This window comes from Photinus pyralis, unplaced genomic scaffold (assembly GCF_008802855.1).
Source record: "Photinus pyralis isolate 1611_PpyrPB1 unplaced genomic scaffold, Ppyr1.3 Ppyr1.4_LG4, whole genome shotgun sequence".
Classification (NCBI taxonomy): Eukaryota; Metazoa; Arthropoda; class Insecta; order Coleoptera; family Lampyridae; genus Photinus; species Photinus pyralis.
The window spans coordinates 43568112-43584618 of NW_022170511.1; the positions used below are offsets into that span (position 1 = coordinate 43568112).

Consider the following 16507-nt stretch of genomic DNA (forward strand, 5'->3'; position numbering starts at 1 on the left):
GGTAACTATTTCTTTTCTGGAAATAAATTATTTTAGAGCTATTTAGTCTGGACTATTCATGGAAGGAAAGTAGGTGTAGTTTTGTATTTTAAATTGGCACCAGTTTTGACCAAATTGTCAATAAGACGTTCGGATTAAGTAGCATTTATGATCCCTGCACGTTTATGAAGTTTCAAAATTAAGTGCGTTTGTCCGGAATGGCGAGAAAGGGGTGCATGCAAAATATAAGCAGGGGTATAAGTTTTGTCCAGAATTGATTGACCAAAAAATCTCTCCAAGATTAGAATTGACTGAAATATGACTTTTTCCAAGAGATTTTCACTTGTAGAATCGAAAAGCAGAGTTTATTTGACGATTAGACTAGCATAACTAAACTCAAAATCACAAAAGCAACAACAGAACTGGAAAGCAACTCTTTTTAATAGACTTTGTCTAAAGTCGAAGGATAGTTAATGGTCACACTATGACAACCAAAGTTAGAATTGATGTTTTCGAATGAGGATGATCTGAAGTCATTAAACGTTTCGATTTAAGTGACAAAATCCTCTGTTAGAATCGAGTACAGTTTATTTTCCCAAAAAGTTTCCTCAAAGAAAAAGAACAGTTTGGTATTATCAAGTAAAATTTGCATTTCAAGACCAATTTTTTTATAATTTCGGTTTCACTCTAATTAACGTTCCTTATTTTTAAGTGAGAGTGGTCGTTTTTTTAATAAGTTGTATGATATCAGTTCTTTATTTTGGCCGAAACTATTAGATGATTAAATTTCATGTGAAGCAACGTGAATAATTGTCGATAGTCGAATCGGAATTGGTGACTGTCAGGCCCAGTTCAAGGGATTTAAGTTAATCCGTCGAAAATTTTCAGTGAACTGTCAAGTCTTATACACACACGCAGTTCGACGTTAATATAAAAATGTAAAAAAATCCGAATAAAATCCTTTTAAAATGCCATATTAAAGTGAATTAGCATGAAAATGCTTTGACAGCTGAATACTAGTAAAAAGCTCTTTAAGTGAATGCCTGCGAGCCTGGAAGCTGAGAATGCTCCTATATATATTAAAATGCGGAATTTCCATTCATATTCAACTGGTATCTGCCAATTATTGGCCGGTTTGTTTGTCCGACTGAATTTGTATGCATGGAATAAATGATATCGTGTTTATCATACCTGTATCGCTTTCAACTTAATTGAGAACATCCGTCTTCATTTATACCAACAACCGAAAAAATCAACCGAAAACGTTTAAACGATATTAGAACTTTTCAACCCCCCCGGCTCGAGGGCGCGCACGATCGATCGTAATCAATTATACTTATTAAGAATAATAACAATCCCTCGTGGTTTACTCCATTCTTTCTAAATGGAAATTGTGGAACTGCAAAAGCGAGAAAGGGTGCTTTGATCACGAGCACTGCTTCTAATTTCATTCGCCCGCCTCCTAACTCATTTACAGTACACAAATGACCAATGGTCTCTGCGAAATGACTTGTCAATTGCTACAAAGCGTACGGCGCGATTTTCAATTAAAACCTTTACAAAAATTAAGAATTAAATGTGTCAGACGCATTACGCCCTTACAATTATTGTTGTTGAGATTGCGTCCAGAGTATATATCGTAATGGCATAAAAACATTTTCGAGAGAGAAAACACCCTAAGCAATTTGACATCAATGGAGCGGAGATAATCCCATTCGCAATTTAAACAAGGTGGGAAATAAAAGTACAATTTTATTTGAATTAAATTTGCGAGAACGAAATTACGGACTATATAAGTTTTCCGCGCCGATGGACAATTCGAAGGTTTTTATTTTTAATATTCACATCGTATGATTTAGATTCATGCCCCCGCCGAAAAAATAATTTGAATTTCATAACTTTTAAAGGACCATAAATTATTTATAAAATATATTTGCATAGGCGATTTTTTCGTAATTGTTGTCATCGTTCGGGGACGCCATTTCTCTTCGCGGTGGTCTGAGGTGTGAAATTTCTGCGGATAATTATCAAGCTCGTTATGTAATTGATTGTTATATTTATTAACGAGGGAAATAGTTCCTGTAATTTTATGGTCTGATAAATCTCAATAGGTGTAGTAACTAGCGCAAACCTCGATCGCTCGCAGTTTTCTCGCAATTTGAACGTAATTTATAGTTATCGTTTTCGGTTGTAATTTAATTTGGGTTAGTGACGCCGTGCCGTAATTATGTAATAACATTAAACACACGCCACGGGGTGACATCGCCACCGGAAGCATAAAAGTTTCTTTTATTGTTGTCGCATTACGAAATTGAATACGCTCCATGTAGTCGTTTCGACGGTAGTCATAAGGGGTGTGTTTTCCTGATGTCGGTAGTTAACCTTTTTACATTTCGAAATCGCTCAATTAGTAAGTTATTTTGCGCACAGAAACAAATTACACATTTCATGCACATAAAATGTATATTTGTTTGGTTTTACGGAGTACAGGGTGGTTCAAAACCATCATAATGTACATATATCTCCGCAAAGGTAAGAGATATAGTGTACAGTAATGGGAGCCCCTTTTTGTGACTAAAAAAACACATTTGAAATCTTTGAAAAATCTGTGAAAATAGCTAAGATATCACCGAAAACCTTCCGCTTTCCCTAGCTTAAACGTAGGAAATGCATTTTACATAAATTTACAAGAAGTATTTTAAAATCAATTGTTTTGTATTCATTTTTTTAACAAAAAAAATCCTCAGGTCACTAGATCTTACTGAATCAACATGACTATGATGGCGATGCATTCAATTTTGTCCTCTATCTCATTCCGTACAAATCCAATATGGCGTCCATAAGAAATAAGAAAGTTCCCATAAGTGCTAACGGGATCAGTCAGTCCATTTCCGACCGTTTAAGCTAGGGAAAAAAAAACGAAATTTTTAGTTTTTTCCGTAATATCTCAGTTATTTTTAAAGATTTGTCAAAAAATTCAAATGCGTTTTTTTAAGACACAAAAAGGGACAACATTGCATTTCTCACCGTTACGGAGTGCGAATTTGAACCACCCTGTACATACTCCGTATGATGCGTATGTACTCACATTCTATATACTATAAGATGTTACAAAAGCACTTTCAAAAGTAACAACTTTCCAAAAGAGTTGAAGGAAGATGTACAGACAAAAAGTATTCACAATTGTCAGCTGTCCTTTTTTAAAGAGAGAAATCACTATAAAAGCTTTAGCTAGCTTCAGACTGAAAGAACATCGTAGAAATGTTTTCCGCAAAAGATTAAAGCACTAAACTGTAAAATATTCAAATTTCCACATTACGCAATTCTTTTATATAAATTTTCATTTTGGGCTTTCAACGATTTCTGAGATTGTACAACTCGCATATTCATATCATTAATAAACTAGAATATTTTCTGCGGCGCAAAAAGTAAGCAGCATGAAATTGGTACTAAATGTGTGTAGTAAAACATGATACGATTTTACGATTTGGTTTCCTTTTTTCGAGAGTCTCTAAACATAGCTGTATCAATGGCAAACTTAAAAAGCGGGCATTTGGTATCTGGGTCAGTAATTGGTATTCAGGTATCATTTCAAAAATTTTTAGTTCACATAAACAATGTGCATGGTTTTTATGGGAACACCCTTTATTTTAAGAGATCGGAAAAAAATGGACCTAAGTGTCTGGAGCGCAATTTTTTTCTTATTATTAAAGATAATGATTGTGACTTACGATACACTATTTTGATACAGGGTTTTTGATTTTTCTTATACGACCCTAAACTAAATTTTTCCATATGGGCCACCCTATATATTTTGAAGTTTTTGAAAAGATCGTAAAATTTCCTAAATTTTGATGTGTCCCTAATTATATTTATATTAAATATTATTTGCAATATTGCATTTTATGCATTAACATGTTTTTATTGTAGGCATCTAGGTTTCCATGGCGAACAAAAAATGGCAGGATTGTGTAAAAAGACAATTCCTTAGTTATTTGGAAATGTTTACTCGTTTCCAAATATTTTTAATTTCAAATAACACAAAAAACAAAGAACGTGAAAACACATGTGAATAAAACAAATAAGTCAATACAGGGTGTTCCTTAAAGACATGCTAATATTTACAGGGGTGATTCTTGAACCCATTTTAAGAAAAAAATCTTCCTATGAACGCAGTTATGAACGTATGTCCAAAACGTTTTAACTTTTGAGATACAGAGTGGTAAAGTTAAAAAAAAATCAGTTTTTTAACAGAGATGATATTGTAGACATCTTTATGAAATTTGGTACATGTCTTCTACAAGATGCATTTTCTGATGTGCAGAAGTTTTTATTTTCTCCACCAGTGGCGTGCGTACGGCTTTTGCATTGAATATGTTTGGAGAAAAAATACTATGCCACTGCTTTCTATTAAAATAAAAATTATTTTTTAAATCCTCGTTCTTGTTTGAGCAAATTCGATCTTCTGCACATTAGAAAATGCATCTTGATGCATAGAAGACATGTACCAAATTTCATAAAGATGTCTACAATATTATAGGGTGATTCATATGAAAAAATAATATTTTAAGGTCGTATAAGAAAAACCAAACACCCTGTACAAAAACTTTGTATCGCAATGGATTCTAAATAAAAAAGTGCTCTAAGAAAGAGTTTGCCAAAGTCGATTATCTTTAATAATAAGAAAGTTCTGGGGCTATAAGAAAATCGACTAAATTCGAGGAACGCCCTCTAGCGGCCAAATGATTAGTGATAGCTGAATTCTGTTTGCGCCAGTAGTTTTCTCTTTAAAATTGGGCTCCGGGCATCTAGGTCCATTTTTTACTAACTCTTCCATTTCCATAAGAAAGTGTCCAATTTGATGCCAATCCTATTCCAATCTGTCAAGCGGACATTTTTTTATTACATCTCAAATTCAAGCCTGCATTTTTTGCGCAGAAAGTAGCGTTTAAACTTGAATGTACAATAATTGCAGTTATATACAGGGTGTTCCTAAAGGGCATAGGTCAGCAAGCGCTTCGTTCCGATCTACAGGGTGTTATAATTTAAACATACAAACGCAATATACAATTTCAAATGCGACAAACGACAAGACATTATCCAAATAAAGCCAGCAAGGAACTGACAAAGTAGTTTTCAAGAAAAGGTCCTCAGAGCTGGGAGGTATTCCATACCCCCAGAGCTATTATACTTTACTATCCTTGCCCTCATTCTGACTGAATTGTCCACTGATCCTTTTTCGGTTCCGGCTTTGGTGTTAACTTTGACTCTGATTTCGACTGATTTCAATGCTCTAAGACTCGAATCCTGGTTGTTATTCAAGACAGATTCTGGCTCTAATTTTGCATCGGACTTTAAATCTGGTTTTGTTTATTCTGTCATTTTGAATCTGACTGCGGATCTAATTCTTAATCCGCCTCTCGCTATAATTTAAACCCTGATTTTTATACAAGCTCTAATTACATAGTTATTCTCGTTGCCATCACTGACCGTGAGTCATTATGACTTTAGCTGTGAGTAACACTGATTCGGAACCAAATTTTGAGACTTTCCAAAATATTCCACATTGAAGCTTCATGCGCCATTTTTTTTGTAAGTATATGCCATTGGGACGGCATTTATACTCCCTAGGCCAGTTGAAGGGATGCAAATGAACAAACATTATATCTTTAGTATACCCCCCTCCCCCCTCTTTCGAACTTATACCGGTAACATGGGAGCTTGACGCATTAAGAAGAAGTAACTTAATTTTCAAGGTACAAATCGTAATTATTTAAGGGCAACATTTTTGACTTCTTCAATATTTGAAGCAAAAGAAGAGAAGGGGGAGCGGGCGATTTAATGAAGCTTCCTTTGGAAAGTAAGAAGGCTATTTTTAGAGCATGTTCCAATTCATCTTGGAAGGCGGTATTACGATCACTTTCTAGGGCGCCTCGATGTCTATCGGGATTTCTAGAATATTCGCTATAATAGTATACTAATTAGTTCTGGTTCTGCGCTAGTATTTTAACTTCCTCCGGATTTAGATTTCGGCTGCTTTACTTGTTCTGTTCATCTCGTTGAAATAATTCCTACTTTTTGATTGGTTTTTTGATTTTTTACTTCGCTTTCGCTTCTGCTCTGGTGGTTACACTATTTTATTTCCTATACAGTAAATTTAAAAGCTTTTTGATATTCAGTCTTGTTCCATGTTCTTTACTTGGAATTAGCGCCACTACTGAGTTTAAATAATGCCTAGCGGCAGTGGCGTAGCTGATGTTGCCCCCCTCCCATCACTTCGTCACTAAAGATATTTGGACTATACTATATTAAACAACTTTCATATAGAAAAGTATTGTATACATTCGATATTTACCTACTACATTCCGTACATAATGGGCACCCTGTATAAGGGATCCGAATATAAAATAGGTATAGAACTTTATTACATTAGCAACATCACTGAAATTGGAATACAAAATGTGCATGCCTACCGAAACAGTTTTGAGCTTTTAAAGAGAGCTTTTGAATAGATACAAAAAGATTTCACAAACACACTCGTTTCGTGACATTCCCGAAGGAAATCGGCAACATTATGAATTGAGAAGACAGGACCATCAATTCGAGAAACGAGGAAATATGAAATTCTTAGTTGCCCAACTTGACATTTTAAAAGGTCATCGCGTTTAACAATACAGCAATAAAGAAACTAACCCCTGCACTTAAATAGCTTCTGTAGTTCAGCAAGGGTGAAGACCTAAGAATATTTCCTTAATGTGAAATTCTATCTATCGCCCATTTCGTTTATTTTTTTGCCACTGATATTAATACAATAATTACGCAACCTGCGTGAGTTTTTTTGATGAATATTCATCGTGCAAGATTTAAACACCCTTGATGGATTGTTTTTATGACACTGCTTGAGCGAATATTTTCTCCTAAGCGCCGTATATATAGAAAATTAATTTCTTAATTTATCGCCACTTTCCGATCTTTTATGAAAACAATAACCGTAAAATTGTGTGTGATTTTTCCGGAAAGGGCGGCGGTTACGATTCGGTTTGATTAGACGTAAATCGAATATTTAGCAGCGGAACTGTTGATAGAGGAGCGAAGGGGATGGGAGGGCAGAGATGGTTTGTGGTTATAAGGAAGTTCGGCTAAGATTTCCGCACGGCACATTACACATTCACCAACAACAGATTACACCCCATCCCTTTACATGTCTCGGCTTCATCATTCCAAACATGATTGTTCCGTTGGCAGTCGTCTATACATATACCGTGCTTGTTGTCTTATGTGTATAAAGGCGGAGGGGTTGGAAATGTTGAACTTCCTCAACTAATAATACGGATATTATCGAAATTATAATCGGTCGGTTAAAAATTGTGCTCTTTCCCTTAAGACAGAGAGAAATATGTGATCATAGCATTCTTGAAGCATGTATCGCGTACATTCCGACCTTAAAAGGGAACTTAGTAAGACGTTTGCGACTGACGAGAGATGAACATTCCCCAAGTTCCATACATCAATTTCATTCCTTTAACCCTTTACCTTCACTTGTATTCGTGTCGTGTATATAATCGCCTGTAGCCATCCCATTCTCGGTTATTAAAACATTCATTTCAAAGGGCGTTCCAGTTATTGTATGAAACTGTGCGGTCAACACGGTTTTGGAACACATTTTTCGGGGCGCATTCTGAAAACTGCAGTCTTTCGCTTTGGAAATTTCTTAATTTTAGGGCGGTCCAATTTGAACACTCTTTTCATTTTAAGAGAGAGAAAATGGATCTAGGTGCCTGCAGTTCAATTTTAGAGAGAAAATCACTGGTTCCAACAAAATGTCTCTAATCGTTTGGCCGCTAGGGCGCGTTTCTTGAATTTGATCGATTTCTTTAATGCCCCATAACTTCCTTATTATTAAAGATAATTGATTTTGGCAAAATCATTATTTTTATGTAGAATGTATCCCGATACACAGTTGTTGTACAGGATGTTTGGTTTTTCTTTATATACGACCATAAATTGCATTTTTTCATACGAACCACCCGATATATTTTGGGGATTTTGAAAATAGCGTAAAATTTCCTAAATTTTGATTTCACTTGATATATTTATATTTAATATTATTTGCAATATTGTATTTTGTGTATACCTACATTAAAATATTTTTATTGCAGACATCAAGTTTCCATGGTAAACAAAAGATCTGGAAATTTTTAGTAGATCCAAACTTTTTTCAAAAATTCCAAAATATATAGGGTGGTCTGTATGAAAAAAATGTAGTTTAGGGTCATATAAAAAAATAATAAGAAAGTTGTGGGACATTAAAGAAATTGCATAAATTCAAGAAGCGTCCCCCAGCGGCCAAACAATTGGGGATTAATTCTGTTTGCACCAGTGATTTTCTCTTCAAACTTGAGTTCCAGACACGTGATAGTGATGAGTCTCTGTCTTGGCGTAAAGAGATTTCCCTTACAGATTGTAACGGAATTCTCATTGAAGAACATCTGAAAAATCACATCAGGATTTCTAAAAATTAAAAAATGTATTAAAAAATATCTCAAATTTTTCTGAAATATCTTTAAAGGCTGTTCTGAAAACTTGTTTAGGAATCTCTGGAGAACCTCTGAATCTTTGCAATTTCTAGACTTCCTGAAGCACTCTTCATAAATATTTTATAAACAACTAAAAATTGTTATTATCATTTTCTAACATTTGGAGAATGCTTTTAGAAAATCGCGGCAAATTTCACGAGAGCACTAAATTAAAATTAATGTAGGTACTTTCTGCAGGATGATCCCTTAATTTACCAAAACTCGTTCCCACTGTTACTACTACCGTTTTCGGAAAATGCGATTCAGAAGAAATACAAACGTAAACCATGTAAGCAATGAAAACACGACGGAAAATATGATTTTATAAGAAACTTTGGTAGTCTGAATTGGGCACTTTCTTATAGAAACGCTCTTTATTTTAAGAAAAAAATGGACCTAGGTGTCAGGAGCTCGATTTTAAAAATCACTAGCACAAACAGAATTCAACTATCTCTAATCGGTAGGTGGCGTTTCTCGAATTTAGTCGGTTTCTTTATGATTCCATTTGATTTTTTTTAGGATTTTGGGTTATGGTGTCAAAACTAGCCCCCTGGCGGAGAAGGATTAAACTAAATTAACTATATTTTGGCCCAAGGAATGCTCTTTTCAACGATCTTAGGGCACTTTTTGATGTAGAATCCATCGCGATTCACAGTTTATATACAGAGGGTGTCTGGTTTTTCTCATACGACCCTAAACTAGATTTTTTTCATATGGACCACCGTATACAGTGTGTCCCAGATCGTGTGGGATTGCATGTCTTATATCATCGAAAGTATACCAGGTACAAAAGAAAGTTTTATATAAAAGTTACTGTCTTTGATAAGCTTTAATTTAGAATTGATGTCAAAAAAATTCAAGATGGCTACTTTTGAGGAACATACCAACTTCCTAAAGTTTCAATAGGCGCCATATTGGATTTTTAGAATACTTAATAGATTTTTTAATTCTATTTTCAACGAGCTATCATACCATACGATTAAAAATAAGATATCAGTTATAACAACCGTTTTTATATTTTAATCAAGTAGTCTGTGATGAATTAAAAAAAAAACAAAACAAAATCTATTCGAGGCGACAAAACAATGAAAGTAATTACATCATATGTTCACAATATCAAGGGCGCACTAATGGGAGAGGGGGTTTACATACCTACAAAACGGTGATATAACTAAAAACTATCCCCCAAAAAAAGGCCGTTATCATAAGTATATGGGAAACCATACGAACAGTGTTGCATTGTGGTTGTTTTACCCATAGACAATATGTTAACATCAGAGCTGGGCAGTATTCGATTTTGTAAATACTTTTTAGCATTCAAATCCTTTAAAGTATTCAAATACTTTGTAATTAAATACTTTTATGGAAGCAGTATTTGTATTTGTAACTCAAATACTTTCACAAATATTTAGTATTCGAATACTTCGCAAGGTATTTGAATACTTTGAGAAGTATTCGAATACTTCGCATAGTATTTGAATACTTAACCTTCCTTCTTTTACCAAAAATCGACTACTCCAAAATTTCTCGGGAAAACACTTTTTCTTATTAATTTTGGTGCGTAGAATCCAAAACAATTCGTACTTTTTCGATCAGATTTCTCAATAAAAAGTTATAGACTAGAAACCAATTTCGAAAGAAAATTCAAAGGGCTGTAACTTTTGAACTAGTAGCCCAATCTTGGAACTGTTTGAAATTATAAATTCTACAGGCCACATTCTATAAGAAAATTTTTTTTCCGGGTCGATCTGAGACAATTTTTTTTCGGGCCTCAAAAAAAGGCAGTGTATAACCTTCCTTTTTTACCAAAAATCGACTACACCAAAATTTCTCGGGAAAACACTTTTTCTTATTAATTTTGGTGCGTAGAATCCAAAACAATTCGTACTTTTTCGATCAGACTTCTCAATAAAAAGTTATAGACTAGAAACCAATTTCGAAAGAAAATTCAAAGGGCTGTAACTTTTGAACTAGTAGCCCAATCTTGGAACTGTTTGAAATTATAAATTCTACAGGCCTCATTCTATAAGAAAATTTTTTTTCCGGGTCGATCTGAGACAATTTTTTTTTCGGGCCTCAAAAAAAGGCATTGTATAACCTTCCTTTTTTACCAAAAATATTATTTTAACATATATCGAAAACGAAGCAGACTGAATAATTCGTAAGAAAGTAGCAAAAGTCGATTTTGGTTCGAAGGGAGACATCTTTTAAATAAAAATTTAAACCCACGGCGTCAACCTCCTAAGCAGGGTTGCCACCTCTTCACTAATTTAAACTTGAACGTTGGGTCAAATGAAGTCCTTTGAAGAATACAGGGTGCCAAATGACAAATATCAAATGGATATTCAAACTTTTTCGTGAATAAACACGTTCATTAGAAATATTAGCTATACACAAAACAATCCTGCAGAACATAAACCATGAGAAATTAACATAATTAACCCTCCCAATAACCCACAAACATAATAGACTCGTAAAACCTGCTAAAGCTATCTCTATTTTTCTCTGTTTTTGCTTTTCCTTACGGGTTGTTTATTTCGTTGTGCCTCCCTGTATAAAGACAATTACACAGCTCCAAACTCCCACCTCTTCCCCTTATGTTGGAGAAGGAAAGATTTCCTGATTTTTTACACGTTTTCAGTATATCATTGCCATACAAACTTCCGTTTCTCAAAATAACTATAATTTACCCTTGCGCCAATAATAATTAGGGAAGGCAATATTTGAACATTACCATACTAATATTTTTGGAGAACAAACAATAACTCAGCAAATAAAATCAGATAACTTTGGACAATCTAATGTAGCTAAGCAAAAGAAATGAAATAATATTTATTTAACTTTAAAAAATCGAAAATGAACATTTTTAAAGGACGAGGGGTGACATCTCTAGTAAGCAAGTACAAATCTATCGAGTTTGTGATAAGTAAAAATGAAGCAACATTTTTTCTAATGTGTTTCGTGTGATTAGGGGTCAACTACCAAGTCTACTAACTAAGGGTTCTTTTCTTTAGATGTTGATCATACAACTTTTGTAATCAATTATGAAGGAAAGTAATGGAACATTTAGCATAGATCAACGGATTATATATAAATGTTCACACATTTCAACCAACGGAACCAAATGCATGTTATAAGTCCGATTGTGGTTTTATAAAGGCGCCACCCACGTGAGGATGTACGCGATAAATTGCGATTGAAAGAGAAAAAACGCGCAACGTTTAAGTAGGTAGTGATTACTCATACGCTTCTATAAGTGTACCACTTATAAATTATCGAGTGTTTTTTATACGAAACAATAAACATGAAAGAACAATGTAACAATATCGTCTGAATATTAAAACACAAAGATCACTTACCTCTAATTTTTTGTTCGTCGGCTAATTGTCTTTCTAAACTGTCTTTCACTTCTCTTTCCCTGAGTACGTCCATCTTTAGTTCGGCTGAAACAAAAGGAAATAATTGCTCAAGTGCATGTAGGTATACGCTACAACAAACATAATTGCTCAAATTAATCTGTATACGAAATCTGAAAGTCTTTTACGATCACGTCGGTTATGGTCGCACCAATTCAGGTAAATTTAATAAGTGGGTACCTTATAAAACCGAATAACATAAAATTACTAGTTATAAAACATCTGCTGGTCGATTATTCTCCTTTCCTAAAGAGCGATACATCTGCACTTGTCTGGCATTAAAAAAATCAAATGATATTTATCTCTAATGGGATTAACAGTTAACTTAAATGCCTTAACGGGAGCTCCTTGGAGGGGGATGAAAAATCGATTAGCGCAGAGAACGGGAGCCGAAATTGATGAAAAGAAAATAAATAATGAAAGAATGATAATGTAAAATTTCCCTACTACGTTCATTCGAATTAGCCAGCTGAAAAGGAAGAAAATGTACCTAAATCTTTATCAACCGCAAAATGTTGGATGATAAATGGTTTACATTCATCCGAAAGCGTGGCGGAAGAAGGCAGTCAGTGAATTTGTATCCGAAATGGTGGCTGCAATGAATCAATTTCTTTCTATTAAGAACGTCTTCATACCGATCTGGGGAAGATGTAATTATATCTATATAAATCAGTACACCTTGACAGCAGCTACGCGGGGGCCATTTGGATTAAAGTATCCCCCGTCGCCGCATTTTACTTCCATCCACGTGGGGCCCATCCTTGTTACAATAAATGTATCTAAGAAGTCACTTTAATAGCAAACGATACTTTGATTCAATCGGATAAACGAATACGGTCCGGATTATTAATCTTATACGCTCCCGTCGACCCAATGATCGAAATTTAATTACCACCCCCCCAATTTTTGTGACGCGTCGCATTCGCACGGGGTTAAGACCATTCGGAGAGGATGAGAAAAATTTCTCTAGGAGCACAGGTGGGCCCGTACGATCAAAGATCAAACCAATAATTTGTAATTATAATTCTCAAAAATGTTTGGCCATCGGCGCTTTTGTAGATATAAAAATGTTTTCGATCAATTTGATAGTTATTCCTAACTATACCTCTTCAATGCATAATAGACATATAATTACGTCTTAAATTGATTCGACTTAATTGAATCAAATAAAATATTAAATCGGCTTTTCGTGAATCATAAAACATTTACTTTTGCGCTTCGAGTATTTTAAACGTCACTGTCGGTTTTATTTAGTTTATTAATTGACGACCAGCGCCCATGGGGTAATTACGATTTTCAAAGTGCAGCAAAGTTGCAAGCACTAAATTGCACCTTTGATCGATACCTTTTCTATTTCTGTTTCGTTAACGCACTTTTACACTTATACAATTTCAATAGACGAAATAAAGTTCGAATTAGAATTTCTGCTACTACCAGATCAAGTTTGGATCAAAAACAAATTTCGCATGCAAATTCTATCCAAATTTGTCCAACAAAGCAATTTAAAGATAAAACTCGTTACAGCCAAAAGTTAGTGTACGGAAATAACGCATAACATAGTTCGAATTTTGTTAGTAACTTCATGATCGTGATCGAAAAATCCCCCGTCTCCAAGAAAACTTGCACTTTGTTGATAGGAGGTTTGCCCTCAGGAAATTTACCGGTAGTATTTTCGCTGTCACGTACAGTTCCCTCGTCGAGTCTTTACGAAAAGTAAGGTCATTTAGCTTATTATTTTTGAGTGAGGGGGGAGGGGGCTAAATTCACTGAATTTACAACGTATGTCTTGATCAAGTATCGAAGATGCCGAAAACGCTTTTTTGTTTAGTATACAGGATGTTACATGTAAGTATGTAAAAATAAACCGAGGGCCCAACGTGTTTCGTTTGGGAGTTACTCCCAAAAAAGTGTCGAAATTTGCATTTCTTGTTTAATTTTTCTCTCGGCAAGTATCAAAAATCACCAAATACCAAATTCTGTAGAAATCAGAATTTTTTTTCGTACTCCACTTAGGGGCGCACCTTTTCGTAGTCGGAATTTTGCAAAAAAATTTGGAAAATCGGGAAGGGCATACCAGAAAACCTATTCAAAGACGTGTCACCAGTCTTTCTAACTCTAAATGTAACACTCTGCAAGCACACCATAGTCCCAATTACGAGACAAAACGCAATTTCAGTGTAATCGACCAAAACGAAATTAGCACTACGCACTACGCAGCAGTTTAGCCACATTTTTCAATTGTTGGGACAATCGTTACCATGGATTTTAAACCCTGATTAAATTTGACTTGATACTTTCGTTTTGATCGATTATTTTTAGGAGTAAATTTACTGAAACTGGCTAATCTGCACCATGGAGGAGGTTTTTCCGGTGACGAATTTACCTAGAGGTGAATATTCCGAGGGCGAATTTTTCGGGGAACATTTCCCTATAATCCTCCTATAATTCCTCCCGTAATTCCATTGATAAAGAAGTTACGGTTATTCTGCGAATTTGTATTCTGAAACCTAAGTGTATCTTTAACAGTAAGAGTAGATAAAGTGATCACCTTAACATCAAGAGTAGATAGTGAAAGAACTGATTGTACATTCCAATTGCATCTGTCATTCTTATTAAAAATGGAACGCGGAGCACGAAATAAAATGAAGACCAGAACACAAAACAATATTGTTTCCTTGGAAACGACGAGATATCTTCAGGTTGCTATTTTGGACGTCTAAATTAAATACTTAAGGCCGCTTGACATGGAGCAATACAACGCGCAAGAACTTGCAGAAAGAAATTGCAAGGTCAAATCCTTGCATGCAATAAGAATTGCATGGCATTTGACATGGTGCAATTCTATTTCAATTGCCACATGTCTGCCAACAGAAGAAAAATATGAATTTGTCAACAAAGTTGCTAACCTCAAATAAAAATGAAATTTTGACTGCTTGAAGAAACCTAAAAATTACAAGAATAAATAAGATTAATAAAAACAAGTAATGAGTGCGTCTCTCAGCATCATAGTTGCCGCCGCTGTATTTTACTAGGTTGGTGACACAAAAACAACTAGATTTATCCCTAGCATTGCGCGATTCATGCAAGAAAAATAGCACCGGTCTTATAAAAATTGCATGCAAGTCTCTTGCAGCAATTGATCAGCTGGCTTTGAACTGCGCATGCCTTTCGCAATTTTTCTTGCAACTTGCATGCAATTGCAATTTTTATTGCTCCATGTCAAGCGGGCTTTACAGAATTTGCAAAAGTTTTACAATGTATTCTATTATGTTGTATTGTATTATACACGACGATAAAGGGAAACCAACGATCTAGTGAAAGCTAATTCACTCGATGGTTAAAATTGTGATTATTGTTTAGTGATCCATTAAATAGATCCACCACTGCTTTTAAATAAATGACGTTTGACATGTTACCAACCAATGTTTACTATTTGGTTTTGCAGGAAATTTATACAACTCAATTGAACCAAAATTGTGCTATTTCATGTGTGCAATATTAGTGCTCTGGTCATAGAAACAATTATCTCGCATGGTTTAGGAAAATGGTAGCACTTTTTCAAGAAAACTTAGCACCCAAAACATTTGCGCAGAAGTCATAATAAGCTAATAGGTTAAACTTTAATTCTTCATGAAAAGGTTTGTAGTAGTAAAATTTATTGGTTACAATTTTTTGAACTAGTAACAACTTTGATTTTTACTTTACGACAAATCAACGAAATTCGTTACAACTCAATATCGAACAATCCTCGATATCGTTTTTGGGCTGTAACTAATTGGCCCGATAGTCTACGTAGCTGAAAAATATCCTGAAGAACGTGTGTACTAATTTTCAAAGCGATCGGACGTTTCTAAACAAAGTTATCGTGCACACGAACAGACGAACGGACAGAAGACAGCAATACGAAATTAGAAACGATCTCGAAGGTGGTTAATAATTGGGATGTAGTTTTGTTTTCTGTGAATAGTTGAGCCTTGATAACGATAAGGGTACATGACCTTGAAAAATCAAAAAATCACCAAAATTATAAAACAAATCCACATACCTTAAAATAGGGGTCAGTGTAGGGTCAAGTGGGACATATATATTTTTTAAAAATAGCAATCACTATTTTTTATTACCTACATATTCTTAAAGTGCACGTACACGATCTCTCAGTGTAGTTTTAAGGGTGACAAAAATTTGTCAAGAAGCAAAGAGTACCCATCTCTTTGCTAGAAGCACAGACAACATATACTGTTGTCTGTGCTAGAAGTAAGAAACCCCAACTTAATGTCACTGTAATTACCCTTTAAACTAGAAAAAATGGTGCTATCTGTCTGTTTGCCCGTTCTTCCGGAATTGTAACGATAACTTGAAAAAGGGAGAGGGGGGGGGGCATTTTTATTCCCATTTCGACAATCGATTGGTTAGGTCTTGCATATTAAAAGAGTTCGTAGATGAACAAAATTAGATTAATCAAAATATTTCAAATCGCATTATCTACGTTCCTTAGGTCTTCTTTAGACGAAATCCTTTTTGTGGCAGTATTAGAAT

The 16507-nt window shown here is 34.8% G+C and overlaps 1 protein-coding gene across 1 annotated transcript in view; it reads right to left on the reverse strand.

Annotated features, from left to right (window-relative positions):
* The window catches only part of LOC116169160 (dachshund homolog 2-like), a 119212-nt gene that overhangs the window by 57806 nt on the left and 44899 nt on the right, over positions 1–16507 (reverse strand). Inside the window, exon 4 of the mRNA XM_031485185.1 lies at positions 11915–11998. Coding sequence (XP_031341045.1) covers positions 11915–11998 — 84 coding nt within the window. The remainder of the gene's footprint in view (positions 1–11914; positions 11999–16507) is intronic.